The sequence below is a fragment of the Thunnus maccoyii genome, chromosome 16, assembly GCF_910596095.1.
Source record: "Thunnus maccoyii chromosome 16, fThuMac1.1, whole genome shotgun sequence".
Classification (NCBI taxonomy): Eukaryota; Metazoa; Chordata; class Actinopteri; order Scombriformes; family Scombridae; genus Thunnus; species Thunnus maccoyii.
This window is the reverse complement of record NC_056548.1, coordinates 915,740-928,278: the sequence shown is the minus strand read 5'-3', so window position 1 is coordinate 928,278 and position 12,539 is coordinate 915,740. Positions and strand designations below refer to the sequence as shown.

Genomic DNA, 12,539 nt, shown 5'->3' with positions numbered 1-12,539 from the left:
CTGACTGGTTTTAAGTTTCCTGTTTCTTTAACTGGTCTGAACCGGGACTCTTATTAAACCAGAGTTTCTACTGGTTCCAGCTCAGAGTTCTGTGTTTTTAAACCGTCCAATCAGAATCCAGGTCTCACTCTGGTCACTTTGTTGTCATGGAAAAGTGGTTTTCACTGGTTTGTTTTGCCCCTCTTCACTAAAGATGCTGGTCTGAACTGGTCTAACGAGTTACTGTGTTTGTGATGTCACTGTGATGTCACAGTGACGTCACAGCCATGTAGAAGAGCTGAAGACAAACCGGTCGAGTCGTTTTCTATCTTCAACCTCACAAATCCAGATGATACTTTCACTTTTTTTTTTAAATAATAATGATTTTATTCCAGAAACGTGTTTGATGAATCTACAAACGAGCAGGAATCTTCATCGTCAGCTTGTCGTCACTCAGTTTGTGTTTAATTATGTCTGAATATGAGAATTTCTGTTGAATCTCAACTTAACGAGTAATAAAAAAGATTCATATTTAAATATATTTACAATGATAATTTTACCTAAAAAATATATCATCAGAGGAGGATGAACCACCATCATAAATAAAGTTAATCAACTGAAATTAAATAATTACATAAATTAAAATAAATAATTACATACATTTAAATACGACTAAATTAACAAATTAAATTACATGAAATGTAATGAGATCAAATTAGACAGCAGAATAAAATGAAATAAATAATCCATCAAACACTCAAACAAATCCATGAAATATGAACCAAACAGATTAATATTATAAAGTCACGCAGGTTGTTTATTTGTTCTCTGATTGTTTGGAGGGAAAATGAAGGAAAGAGTCTGTTTACGGAGCAGCAGCGAGCTCATTGGTTCACAGTGAAAATAGAAATAAAACATTTCCAGAATCCTCAAAGACTCTTCTAACTAAAATAAATGATAAATTAATATTCTGTCTGTTGTAAAAATAAAAAGAGATGTTTTACTAGTTTCTTAAGTTGTGACTCAAATGACAAATATCTTTGCATAATTTATACAACATGAAACTCAATTTAAAACATTTTATTATCAGTTTTATTTGTCATGAGAGAAAAAATCCTCATTTTCTGGATATAACAAGAAAACGTAACGATGTTCATTCTGCGTCAGTGTTGAAGGAAGAACCGGTGAGACGGTTTCAGACGCGTCACAGAAAACATCATTATAACCAGAAAAGTATTTATTAATAATAAAATACATTATTTCTTGTTTAAATCAGAAAATGTTTCAACATTTTTATTTAAATGTAAATAAAAATGTTTTCTTCTTGTGAGAGAAAAACAATATTTATTGTATATATACAATATTTTAATTGATTTTGTTATTATATATTTTATAAATAGCAACATATTTTCTTGTTATAATAAGAAATGTAAAGGTGTATATTTAACTGTGCTGCCGTAATCTGCATCAATGTTTTATTATTGTTTTATATTTTCATACAAAATAACACGTTAATATTCTTGTTTTTGTCATTTCTAGTTACTTATTAATCCAGTTACAAAGTATTTATTTAGTTTATTGATCCAGATGGTTTATAGGAGTCTTTGAGGATTCTGGAAATAACTTCAGAACATTTCAGTGTTTTTCAGAGAAATATAATTTATTAATATATTGATAGATGGATTGATAGATATAGATACAGATATAGATATAAATAGATGTATATCTATATATAAGTTTATATGAATTAAGTAATTATAGAGTCTATATTTTAAACACATCTGGCAGCATCTCTGTGGTTGTTTACTGGCTGATGACGCGTCACTATGCGTCATCACCGCTTCCTGCCGTAACTCTCCTCTGACGTCACGCTCCATTTCATCATCGCGGTTCAGCGGGACGGTTTCCACGGCAACTATTGGCTGATGTCGGAGAAGTGACGGCACGGCCGACCAAACGACGCTGAGGAGGGCAGTGAAGCCCCGCCCACTTACTCACTCTGTCTGGTGCGTTCAGGGGAGCGATATCCGCTCGGGAAAAAAGACCAACACGAGGTACAATTTTTTTTAGCTTTTTCATTTTCATGTTTCAGAAAACAATGATTATTAATTTAGAAAATGTTCCGCTGCCTGGAAGATGTTTTGTTTCGTTTTATTTGTTCTGTTGAAGGCTGAATGTCGGTCAGACACGATACTGAAGACCATGAGGAGGTTTTTTTTGTCTTTATTGATGTGTTTGGTTTTACAGAAACAAATAAAGGAGAAAACAAATATAACAGTCAGCTTATTGACTAGCAATGACCAGAATTACACCATTATAAACTATATATAACTACATAACTACTACTGAACTACAGAATCACCACAGATCAAACAGTTCTGAACTGTGCATTCATGTAGCCCTTCTGACTAATCTCTTAAAAGAAACCACCCTGGTTTAAAATCAATCAATAAATATAAATACCAAACTCATGAACAATAAATACTGCTGAAGACTGTACACTTTCTTACTGTAATACATATTATATATATATATATATATATATATATATATATATAAATATATATATATATATATATTTATATATATTATGTGTAATTTCACCCATTACATCACATATTATTCCTAATTATATGATCCTATAGTTATTATGATACTATCCTTTATGTACAGTATATATATAGACTACTTACTTTAAATACTCCTGTCTCTTTAGTTACTGTATATTTATATAATGTTTACATTACATATATATATATGATTTATTATGAGTTAGGAGTCATTATTGCACATATATGTACAAGACTGTGTAGTCAGAGTCAGAGGGACCAAACTACTGCAATACTTTAACTACATCAAGCTCATAATACTTACGTACTTTTACTGTAGTATTGTACAGTATTGTTGTATTAGTACTTTTACTGCAGTAAAGTATCTGAGTACTTCTACTAGTGGCAGCAAAACAAGGCAACAAATACAGCGAAGCAACAATTATATTATGTAACACAGTTTTTGTTCCTGGGTAGAAACTGTTATTTCTGCCTAAAAAGTACAGAAAATGGCTTTTATTCTCTTCAGTCTTTGCTTTTGTGAACCGCGCGATGATATTTTGAAATGTATTTATTTCCAACAGGAAAACGGGCAAATTTGCACATTTTCATTCATATAAAGTCAGAAAAAAACAACATATGAATCAAAATGAACATGTATTTATACTAAAGTTATACAAAAGTGACCACAAAAGATTTAGAAGTGAGTTAAACTGTAAATCACTTTCACAAATCAGCCTCCAAATATAATCTGCCATTATCGTATCCAGTTACTCATATGTTGTTATTTCTGATTTTATGTGAATGAAAATGTGCAAATTCACCTGTTTTCTCATTGGAAATAGATACATTTAAAAATATCATTGTCCTGGTTACAAAAGCAGAGTTTGAAGGGAATAATGGCTTTTTTTAAAAATACTTTTTAGGCAGAAACAATTAGGAAACAACACTTACTACCCAGGAACAAAAACAAGTAAAAATGTGCCAAAGTAACTGTTTTCAGTAAAGCAGTAGAACTGATATTTCCGAGCTTCCTCCGGGTCCGTGAAGCGGATGAAAACTTGGTCAACAAGCCGCCGTTGAGCCGCTCTCAGCTTTCAGCTCTCAGCCCGGGACTTCTTCACTTTGTACCGCGGATTATCTGTTCATCGTTACACAACTCGGTAAAGAACCGTCAGAAAGCTGCTTCTACTGAGTTCTACTGAGCCTGAGTAGAGTCTGTGCGGGCTGCGAGGTTCGGTTCGCTGTGTGTGAGTGTTGGTGTTCAGACACTGAGGAGCACATTTCCATGTGGGCAGATTAACAAAAGACCCGCTCTCCTTCTGCTCGGTCCGCCGCCCGCTAGTCTCACTCCAGGAGTCACTTTATAGTCTGACTGTTGACTTTGACTTGTTTTGTGAGAGTTTGTGTCTGATAATCGTTGTTTGTGACTCGGTTTCCCTCCTTTTTCCCCTCCTTTCAGAGACCGAGCGGCCGGTGGAAGCGGAGCTGCGAGATGCCGCTTCTCCACAGAAAAGCCTTCATCCGACAGAAACCTCCGGCGGACCTGCGGCCGGACGAGGAGGTGTTTCTCTGTAAAATCACACACGAAATCTTCAGGACATACGAGTAAGAGCCTCACAGTTCATCTGTCTCACCTGTCTTCACCTGAGAGCAGCTTGAAACTGACGTTAGTGAAGTTTGACTGACAGTTGGTCGGCTGGCAAACTTCCAGACGAGATAAACAAAAGCCAACTTTATTTCTGAATGGAAAATAAAACTTTTGTCAGCTCACAAGCAGGTGAAACTCTTCCTCGGCAGGCAGGAGGCAGGTAAAAACACCTGGCTGGAGTTAGAAGTGGGCTGGACAGTTTGGGGCAGGTGTAATGTTAGCTTAAGTTAGCTGCTAACTGGGCTAAAGTGAGTTAGCGGCTAACAGTGAAGCTAACTGTTGTAGCCGTTAGCTGAGTGGAAACAGGCCTGCTGGGAGTTCAGACTGGCTGTTTACCTGTTTACCTGCCCTGCTGACGGCCAGGTAGAGGCCACTTACACCTGTTCACCAGGACAGGTGATGAGTGAGCTCAGGACAGGTTGGTCTGTTGGCTCCTAAAGTTCAACATCAGAGAGGAAACTCATGAATCTGTGATGTGAATTCACTCATTCATCACATTTATCTGAACTATCAGCACAGCTTCATTAACCTGAAACAAGCTGCAACCGTTGATCGATTAGTTGATCGATCGATCGATCGATGATGAATCAGCAACCATGTTGATCATCAAACAACCGTTTAAGTCATTTTTCATTCGTTCAAAGCTCTTAAATGTGAAGTTTTACTGGTTTTCTTATGTTACGTTAAATTCAATATTTTGGAGTTTTGATGATGTCATTAAATAAGACATTTGATGACATCACTCTGGGCTCCAGGATGTTGTGACGGATATTTTTCACCGTTTCACTGAATATTTTTTTGGACAAAACAAGACATCTAAGAACGTCGTCCTGGAAACATGAATCCACATTTTTCACCATTTTCTGACGTTTAATGGACCAAACAACTAAATAATCCTCAAACCAGCTTGATAAAGAAATATATTCTGTTGCTCCATAAAGTAGATTTTCATCCTGTTTCACAAACTGCAGCTGTTTCTTAACCAAATAAGTGAAGAAACAGTCGTCCTGCTTCACACATCCGGACATCCCCTGGCCAGAGCAGAATGATGATGATGATGATAATAATAATAAAAATAATAAAAATGAGAGCAAGACAAACTGCACAATGACATTTAAATGAGCCAGAAGTAATTAGTAATTAAATCAACCTTAAATGTCGTTGCTGCTGAAGTTAAAACCGTCTCAATCAGCAGCGTTGCCAGACGGGAAATGTTAAAGTATTATGTCAGAGTCTTAAAATGATCGTATTTTGAGGAAAATGATCCTACGAGAGTCAAAACCGAGAGAACAAATGTATAATTTCAGAAAACACAGTCTGCCGCCGCCGGACGCATCACACAGTCCCACTCTGAAGATGCACGATCACAAATACGACTCAAAAAAAAACATTCCTAAATTACGAAGGTGAAATATCTCATTAAAGGAGGCGTGTTGGAGAAAAAAACATTAATGTTAGAAGCAGTTTAGACACTGAGATGTTTAGACGTTGGTCTGGACGTTCAGGCTGCCGTCTTTCCTCTGCGCTGTAGATGTGTTTTTAATTTCCTACAGCACTGGAAGGCAGCAGGGTCACCCCGCACTAATACTAAGTGTCACAAAATGATCAAAGATGATGGTCCATTATGGGACTTAACGGGGCGTTATCATTCTACCATCTCAACCCAGCCTGTAATACACCTGCTGCTCCACCGTGGCAGCGTCACGCTGTGCCTCGGCGGTGCGTGAGACGTATACGCGGGTACGTTAGGAGCGTTTTCTAATCTGGCGTCTCCATCAGCTGGACGGACGACATCATCCGTCTGTGTGTGTTTTTATAAAACCGTCACACGTCACTGTTAACCAGTTATGATGTTTCATGATGACGGCGCCGTGCTTCAGGTCTGGTTGGGTTAAAGTTACTATGTCCTTAAAGTTAGGCGACCTTCGTCGTCATGGCAACAGTAAACACCACAACAACCGTAGTTATGTTTTTTTTACAGCGGTCTCCTGCAGCTAAGTTCCCTTTTTACCATCAAACAAACCAACCGACCAACCCGCCTCCTGCTGATGTGGACGCCATCTGAACGGCGTCATAATCACTACGGCCGCCAGATGGAGGCGTTGGCTTGAATATACACACCATAGTGTGATACTGGTGATACTGGGCCGACTGGTTATATAAGTGACTGACAGTGGACTCTACGTCGGCGTTGCTCCGCCTCCTCAGAGCTGATTTTACAGCGACAGGTTGAGACTTTTGAACATCAACGTCAGCGTCCGTTTAGTTCACGGCTCAAACAGGTCGACGTCTTCAGGACCTTTAAATCCTGAAGACACAGAAACAACGTTTCATCTGTTTGATTTTATTATCAGTGACAGACTGTACGTCAGTTTCCATTACTTTAAACATGCTGATAATCTTCTTTTCTGGTACAAATTAAACCAGATCATCAATCATTTCTGTCTATTTGGTAAAATTTCCTTAATCCAGATGAATTATTCTGGATGAAGGATTATAAGAACTTGAGCTGTGTGTGAGGAAGAGGAGCTTTGTGCAGCTGATTAATTTGTTGAGGAACAGAAGACAAAGTTTAGTTGTTGTCTAAATGTTTCTCTGCAGATGTTCTGGTGTTGTAAAGATCATCAGGACGGATGTTAAAGCAGTGAATGTTCTGATCATTGATGTAACTCGTCATCTCTCTCTGCAGTGAGTTCTTCGAGCGAACCATCCTGTGTAACAGTCTGGTGTGGAGCTGCGCTCTGACGGGTCGAGCGGGCCTGACGTACCTGGAGGCGGTGGAGAGCGAGCGGCGGGCGAAGCAGAGTCTTCAGAACTTCCCGTCGGTGTTGGTGCAGCCGCTGCTCCACCTGGCAGCTCTGAGCCGCCGCTGCCGGCTGACGGAGCTCTGCGAGGACATCTACACCTTCGTCAAAGACCGTTTCTTCCCGGGAGAGACGGTGGACGTCAGCGGACGCAACGGAGCCAGGTAGTGAGGGGGCGGGGCTTTTCCTCCGCTGGTCAGAACAGCTCAGAGCTGCAACTAGCTGATAATCAGAAGTAAACATTAAAGTCTCTGATTCTGCTTCCAGATGTGAATATTTTGCCTGTTTTTGGTCCTTTGTGACAGTAAACTGAATAAAAACTCGTCTTTTCACCATTTTCTGACGTTTCAGAGACCAAACGGTTAATTGATTAATGGAGAAATGACTCATCTGTAGAATTACAACAGTAACGTTAACATTTGTAAAACTGTCAAACTAATCTGTCAATTAATATTCTTGATTAGTCGTTTGCTTTATAAAACTTCAGAAAATAGTGAAAAGTTTCCTTTTATAATGTCGACGTCTTCAGAAACATTCAGTTTATCTGCTGCTTCCAGCACACAACAAATAACAAACAAGAAAGTTGGTTACTTTTTATCGATTGATTGATTAATCAACTAATCATTGCAGCTCTACATTACATTTTCTTCGAAACAAATTCTCACATTTGAACCTGAAGCAGAAAAAAAAGCTGAAATCAAAATATTTGCTGATTAACTTTCTGTCAATAAACTAATCGACACGACTGTCTTCGTTCCATTGTGGACTGTAGAGTCAACAGGCAGTGAGCAGCATTAATACTTCCTGCTTGCATCCTCCAAAGCATTATGGGAATTGTAGTTCCAAAACTTAGACATAGTTATCCTCAAAACAGAAGAATTATAAATATAATATCCTCCATGTGTTGAGAAGCTGTGGACACGCAGGGATAGAAGCTGTTCTACAAACATGTACAGAACAACTTCAAGCTTCTCTGAGTATCTCCACTTATCATCATCATCATCATCATCATCATCATCATAATAATGTATGAAATGTATCAGACGTGCAGTGAAGCTGTGACTCATCTGATGGCGTCAGTTGGTCTTTATTCCAGCTGCACCTTAAAGTACAGGTAGAAACAGGTGAAGTGATGTCATGCTGTGTGTGTGTGTGTGTGTGTGTGTGTGTGTGTGTGTGTGTGTGTGTGTGTGTGTGTGTGTGTGTGTGTGTGTGTGTGTCAGACTCGTGTGTGAGGTCCTGCAGGTTCACTCACCTCATTCCAGCGCTAACGGAGCGCCGACCGCTAACGGCCACGCCAAGCCGGCTGACGGCGACACCATCGTCATCAGCGACAGCGACGATGAGAGCAACGCCTTCCAGAGTCCCACCGCACAGGTCAACGGGTCAGTAGGTCAAAGGTCACATGGTTCTAATGTTGCTAAGTCAACGGGTGATGGTATTCCAGATGATTCTTACGTGTGTGTGTGTGTGTGTGTGCGTGTGTGTGTGCGTGTGTGTGTGTGTGTGTGTGTGTGTGTGTGTGTGTGTGTGTGTGTGTGTGTGTGTGTGTGTGTGTGTGTCTGTGTCTGTGTGTGTGTGTGTGTGTGTGTGTGTGTGTGTGTGTGTGTGTGTGTGTCTCTCAGCAGGAAGAAGAAGAAGCCTCTGAGTCCGTCAGTGTTTAAGTACACAGTGAGGATGATGAAGGACGAGCACAGCGAGCCGTTTACTGTCAAAGCCAATCAGATGAGGTGAGAAGCTTCACCTGCAGACCAATCAGAGGGCGGCCTCGATGACTGGACAGCAACTCAAAGCTGTTTCAGTATAGATATGAGTTTCATTCTGAATACAGACTTGAATAAAATGTGAACTTATCCTTTAATGTACAAACAGCTCTGAGAGCTTGAAGTGAAGTGAAACACAGCTGAAGAATCAGACAGATCTGCTCCAGACAGACTAATATTAGAATCATCCAGTTTCCACCAGAGAAACGTTGCTGCCAGAGTCATGGATTTAACAGATGTCATTAAATGTGTTTTGTGTTGTTTGTTCAGTCGGAGGAAGAATGTTCTGTCCAGAGAGAGACTGAAGCTGCTCTTCAAGCAGCACTGTGAGCCTCAGAACGGGACCATCGCGCTCAAGGTGAGAACATTACCCCACAATTACCCACAATGCCCCACAATGCCCCACAATTACCCACAATGCCCCACATTACCCCACAATTACCCACAATGCCCCACAATTACCCACAATGCCCCACATTACCCCACAATTACCCACAATGCCCCACAATTACCCACAATGTCCCACATTACCCCGCAATGCCCCACATTACCCCACAATGCCCCACATTACCCCACAATTACCCACAATGCCCCACATTACCCCACAATTACCCACAATTACCCACAATGCCCCACAATGCCCCACATTACCCCACATTACCCCACAATGCCCCACATTACCCCACAATTACCCACAATTACCCACAATGCCCCACAATGCCCCACAATTACCCACAATGCCCCACATTACCCCACAATTACCCACAATGCCCCACAATTACCCACAATGCCCCACATTACCCCACAATTACCCACAATGCCCCACAATTACCCACAATGTCCCACATTACCCCGCAATGCCCCACATTACCCCACAATGCCCCACATTACCCCACAATTACCCACATTACCCCACATTACCCCACATTACCCCACAATTACCCACAATTACCCACAATGCCCCACATTACCCCACAATGCCCCACATTACCCCACAATTACCCACAATGCCCCACATTACCCCACAATTACCCACAATTACCCACAATGCCCCACAATGCCCCACATTACCCCACAATGCCCCACATTACCCCACATTACCCCACAATTACCCACAATTACCAACAATGCCCCACATTACCCCACAATGCCCCGCAATGCCCCACATTACCCACAATGCCCCACAATGCCCCACAATGCCCCACATTACCCCACAATTACCCACAATGCCCCACAATGCCCCACATTACCCACAATGCCCCACAATGCCCCACATTACCCCACAATTACCCACAATGCCCCACAATGCCCCACATTACCCACAATGCCCCACATTACCCACAATGCCCCACAATTGCCCACAATGCCCCACAATTACCCACATTACCCCACAATGCCCCACAATGCCCCGCAATGCCCCACATTACCCACAATGCCCCACAATTACCCACAATGCCCCACAATTACCCACAATGCCCCACATTACCCACAATGCCCCACAATTACCCACAATGCCCCACATTACCCACAATGCCCCACAATTACCCACAATGCCCCACATTACCCACAATGCCCCACAATTACCCACAATGCCCCACAATTACCCACAATGCCCCACAATGCCCACAATGCCCCACATTACCCACAATGCCCCACAATTACCCACAATGCCCCACAATTACCCACAATGCCCCACATTACCCACAATGCCCCACAATTACCCACAATGCCCCACAATTACCCACAATGCCCCACAATATTTACTTTTGATGACATTTACTGTTTTCATTTGTCTGGAGTGAATTGATGTCGCTACAGAGATTAACAGTCCTAACAGGTTTAATAACGTGGATTAGTTTATTATACAGTCTCTTACGTTATATATGTAAACATTATTATATCGTTTTTTGTGATTATTGCAGCCAAAAATGTTCCAAAAAAATTGTGATACAGTTTGTGATGTTTTGTTTCTTTTTGCGGTAAAATTTCAAGCAAAGGAAAATAATTAGATTTTTTAAAATAATAATAATAATTTTGCCTCTGTAATCAGTTGTTTGGATAAAAAGCTTCCTGCAGATCACAGTAACTTCTGTATTTCAGGTCCAATGTTTAATGTATTTTCTTAACATGAGAACCAGTTATATATGAAGTTCTATAAAACAGAAAATACTTGAGTTCCATTTATAACCTTTATTAAATAAACTCAACATTAGCAGCAAATAAAATCATCAATAATTCCATTAAAATAAATCCATTAACCTAAAAATCTCACTGAGCATCTGAAACAGATCAGTTATAAAACTGCACAATCTAAAGACATGAAGAACCTGAGACCTGAGGTCTGACGTCCTGCCTCAGAGAGCATTTTTATGTCGACGTGATGACAGTGAACGCAACACGTCACGGTACGATACGGTGTGTGCTGACGTCTCTTCCTGTGTGTTGATGATGATGACTTCCTGTGTCTCAGCCCTCCACAGTGATGAAGTACCAGCTGTCTGAACAGACCTTCTCTCAGTTCTTCCCTGACGAGCCGCCGCTCTTCCCCTTCAGCCCCGCCTCTAAAGGCGGAAGCCGAGGCTCACCTGGACAGGTGAGAGCGATGGCTGCGATTTCCTCAGTCGCCCAAGTTGCATAAATAGTTAACTGTGTCTGGAGGAGAAATGTTGCTTCAGATTTAAATGTGGTGTTTTTGTGTGGTTTAATATTATTTCTAAAGCATCTCGTGTGTTTTCAGGCGAGCTCGTCGCTGCTGAAGGCGGCGGAGGAGAAGCTGAAGCTGCTGCAGCAGAAGGAGGACATGGCGACCGCAGCTCAGGATAAAGCTCGACTGAAGAAGGAGAAGGAGGAGGCGCAGGAGGCCAAGAGGAGGGAGAAGGAGGACAAGGAGAAGCTGAAGGAGGAGCAGAGGAAGAGGTTTGAGGAGGAGAAGCAGAGGAGGAGGGAGGAGAAGGAGCGCAGGAAGCTGGAGAAGGAGAGAGTGAGTCACACGTGAACATCAAAAATAAAATGAACGAGATGAAACTGTGACAGCGTGGAGACGTTTCTGAACTCTGATTCACAGGAACGAGAGAAGCTGAAGGAGGAGAAGAAGAAATACGCTGAACGACTGAAACTGTGGAACAAACCCAGAGAAGATATGGAGTGTGAAGACCTGAAGGTCAGTGAACGCACCACCACCTGTCAACTGATAACAGGACCGAAATGATCAGGAATCAATAAATATCAGCAAAAATATTGATAAAAATTAAGTATTTTCCTGTTGATCATAGAAATTTATATTAATTTCTTTATAACAGAAACAGACTGTAAATCCAGACTTTGAACCAGGTTCTGTGTGTGTTTGTGTTGGTTCTACCAGGAGCTGCCCAGTCCAGTACCAGTGAGGACTCGACTCCCAGCGGAGCTCTTTGGAGAAGCTCTGATGGTTCTGGAGTTCCTGCGGGCCTTCGGCGAGGTCTTTGACCTGAAGGACGAGTTCCCCGACGGAGTCTCTCTGGGTGAGAACATCATTTCTTTAAACTCTTAACAGTCTCTGGTTCCTTTCATGGGTCTGATCACAGTGTGGGTCAGTCTGGTGCCGTGGTACTGGTCCTGGTCCTGTACCAGTTTGATTTGCAGGAAGTGTTTACAGGTTTATTACCAGGTAGGTTTGCACATACGAGGAATTTACTTTGCTGTTGTGGTGAATGACAGTTAAAAACCTGAAGGTAAAGAAAAAAATACAAATATCACAAAAGACAAGTGATATAAATATATAAATAAGAAAATATATTGGAAATATAATACACAT

At 41.1% G+C, this 12,539-nt stretch overlaps 1 protein-coding gene across 4 annotated transcripts in view; it reads left to right on the top strand.

Moving 5' to 3' along the window:
* The first annotated feature begins 3,480 nt into the window (after positions 1–3,480).
* baz1a (bromodomain adjacent to zinc finger domain, 1A) overlaps positions 3,481–12,539 on the top strand; it is a 29,979-nt gene continuing 20,920 nt past the window's right edge. Inside the window, exons 1-10 of one of the 4 annotated variants that reach the window (XM_042389044.1) lie at positions 3,481–3,691; positions 3,991–4,136; positions 6,869–7,147; positions 8,207–8,368; positions 8,612–8,713; positions 9,017–9,104; positions 11,217–11,339; positions 11,484–11,726; positions 11,811–11,906; positions 12,108–12,246. In XM_042389044.1, the coding sequence (XP_042244978.1) occupies positions 4,024–4,136; positions 6,869–7,147; positions 8,207–8,368; positions 8,612–8,713; positions 9,017–9,104; positions 11,217–11,339; positions 11,484–11,726; positions 11,811–11,906; positions 12,108–12,246 (1,345 nt within the window). In that variant the 5' untranslated portion in view covers positions 3,481–3,691; positions 3,991–4,023. Of the gene's footprint in view, positions 3,779–3,834; positions 3,858–3,990; positions 4,137–6,868; positions 7,148–8,206; positions 8,369–8,608; positions 8,714–9,016; positions 9,105–11,216; positions 11,340–11,483; positions 11,727–11,810; positions 11,907–12,107; positions 12,247–12,539 lie in introns of those variants that run through there. The other 3 variants (XM_042389041.1, XM_042389042.1, XM_042389043.1) reach the window with 3 other exon arrangements.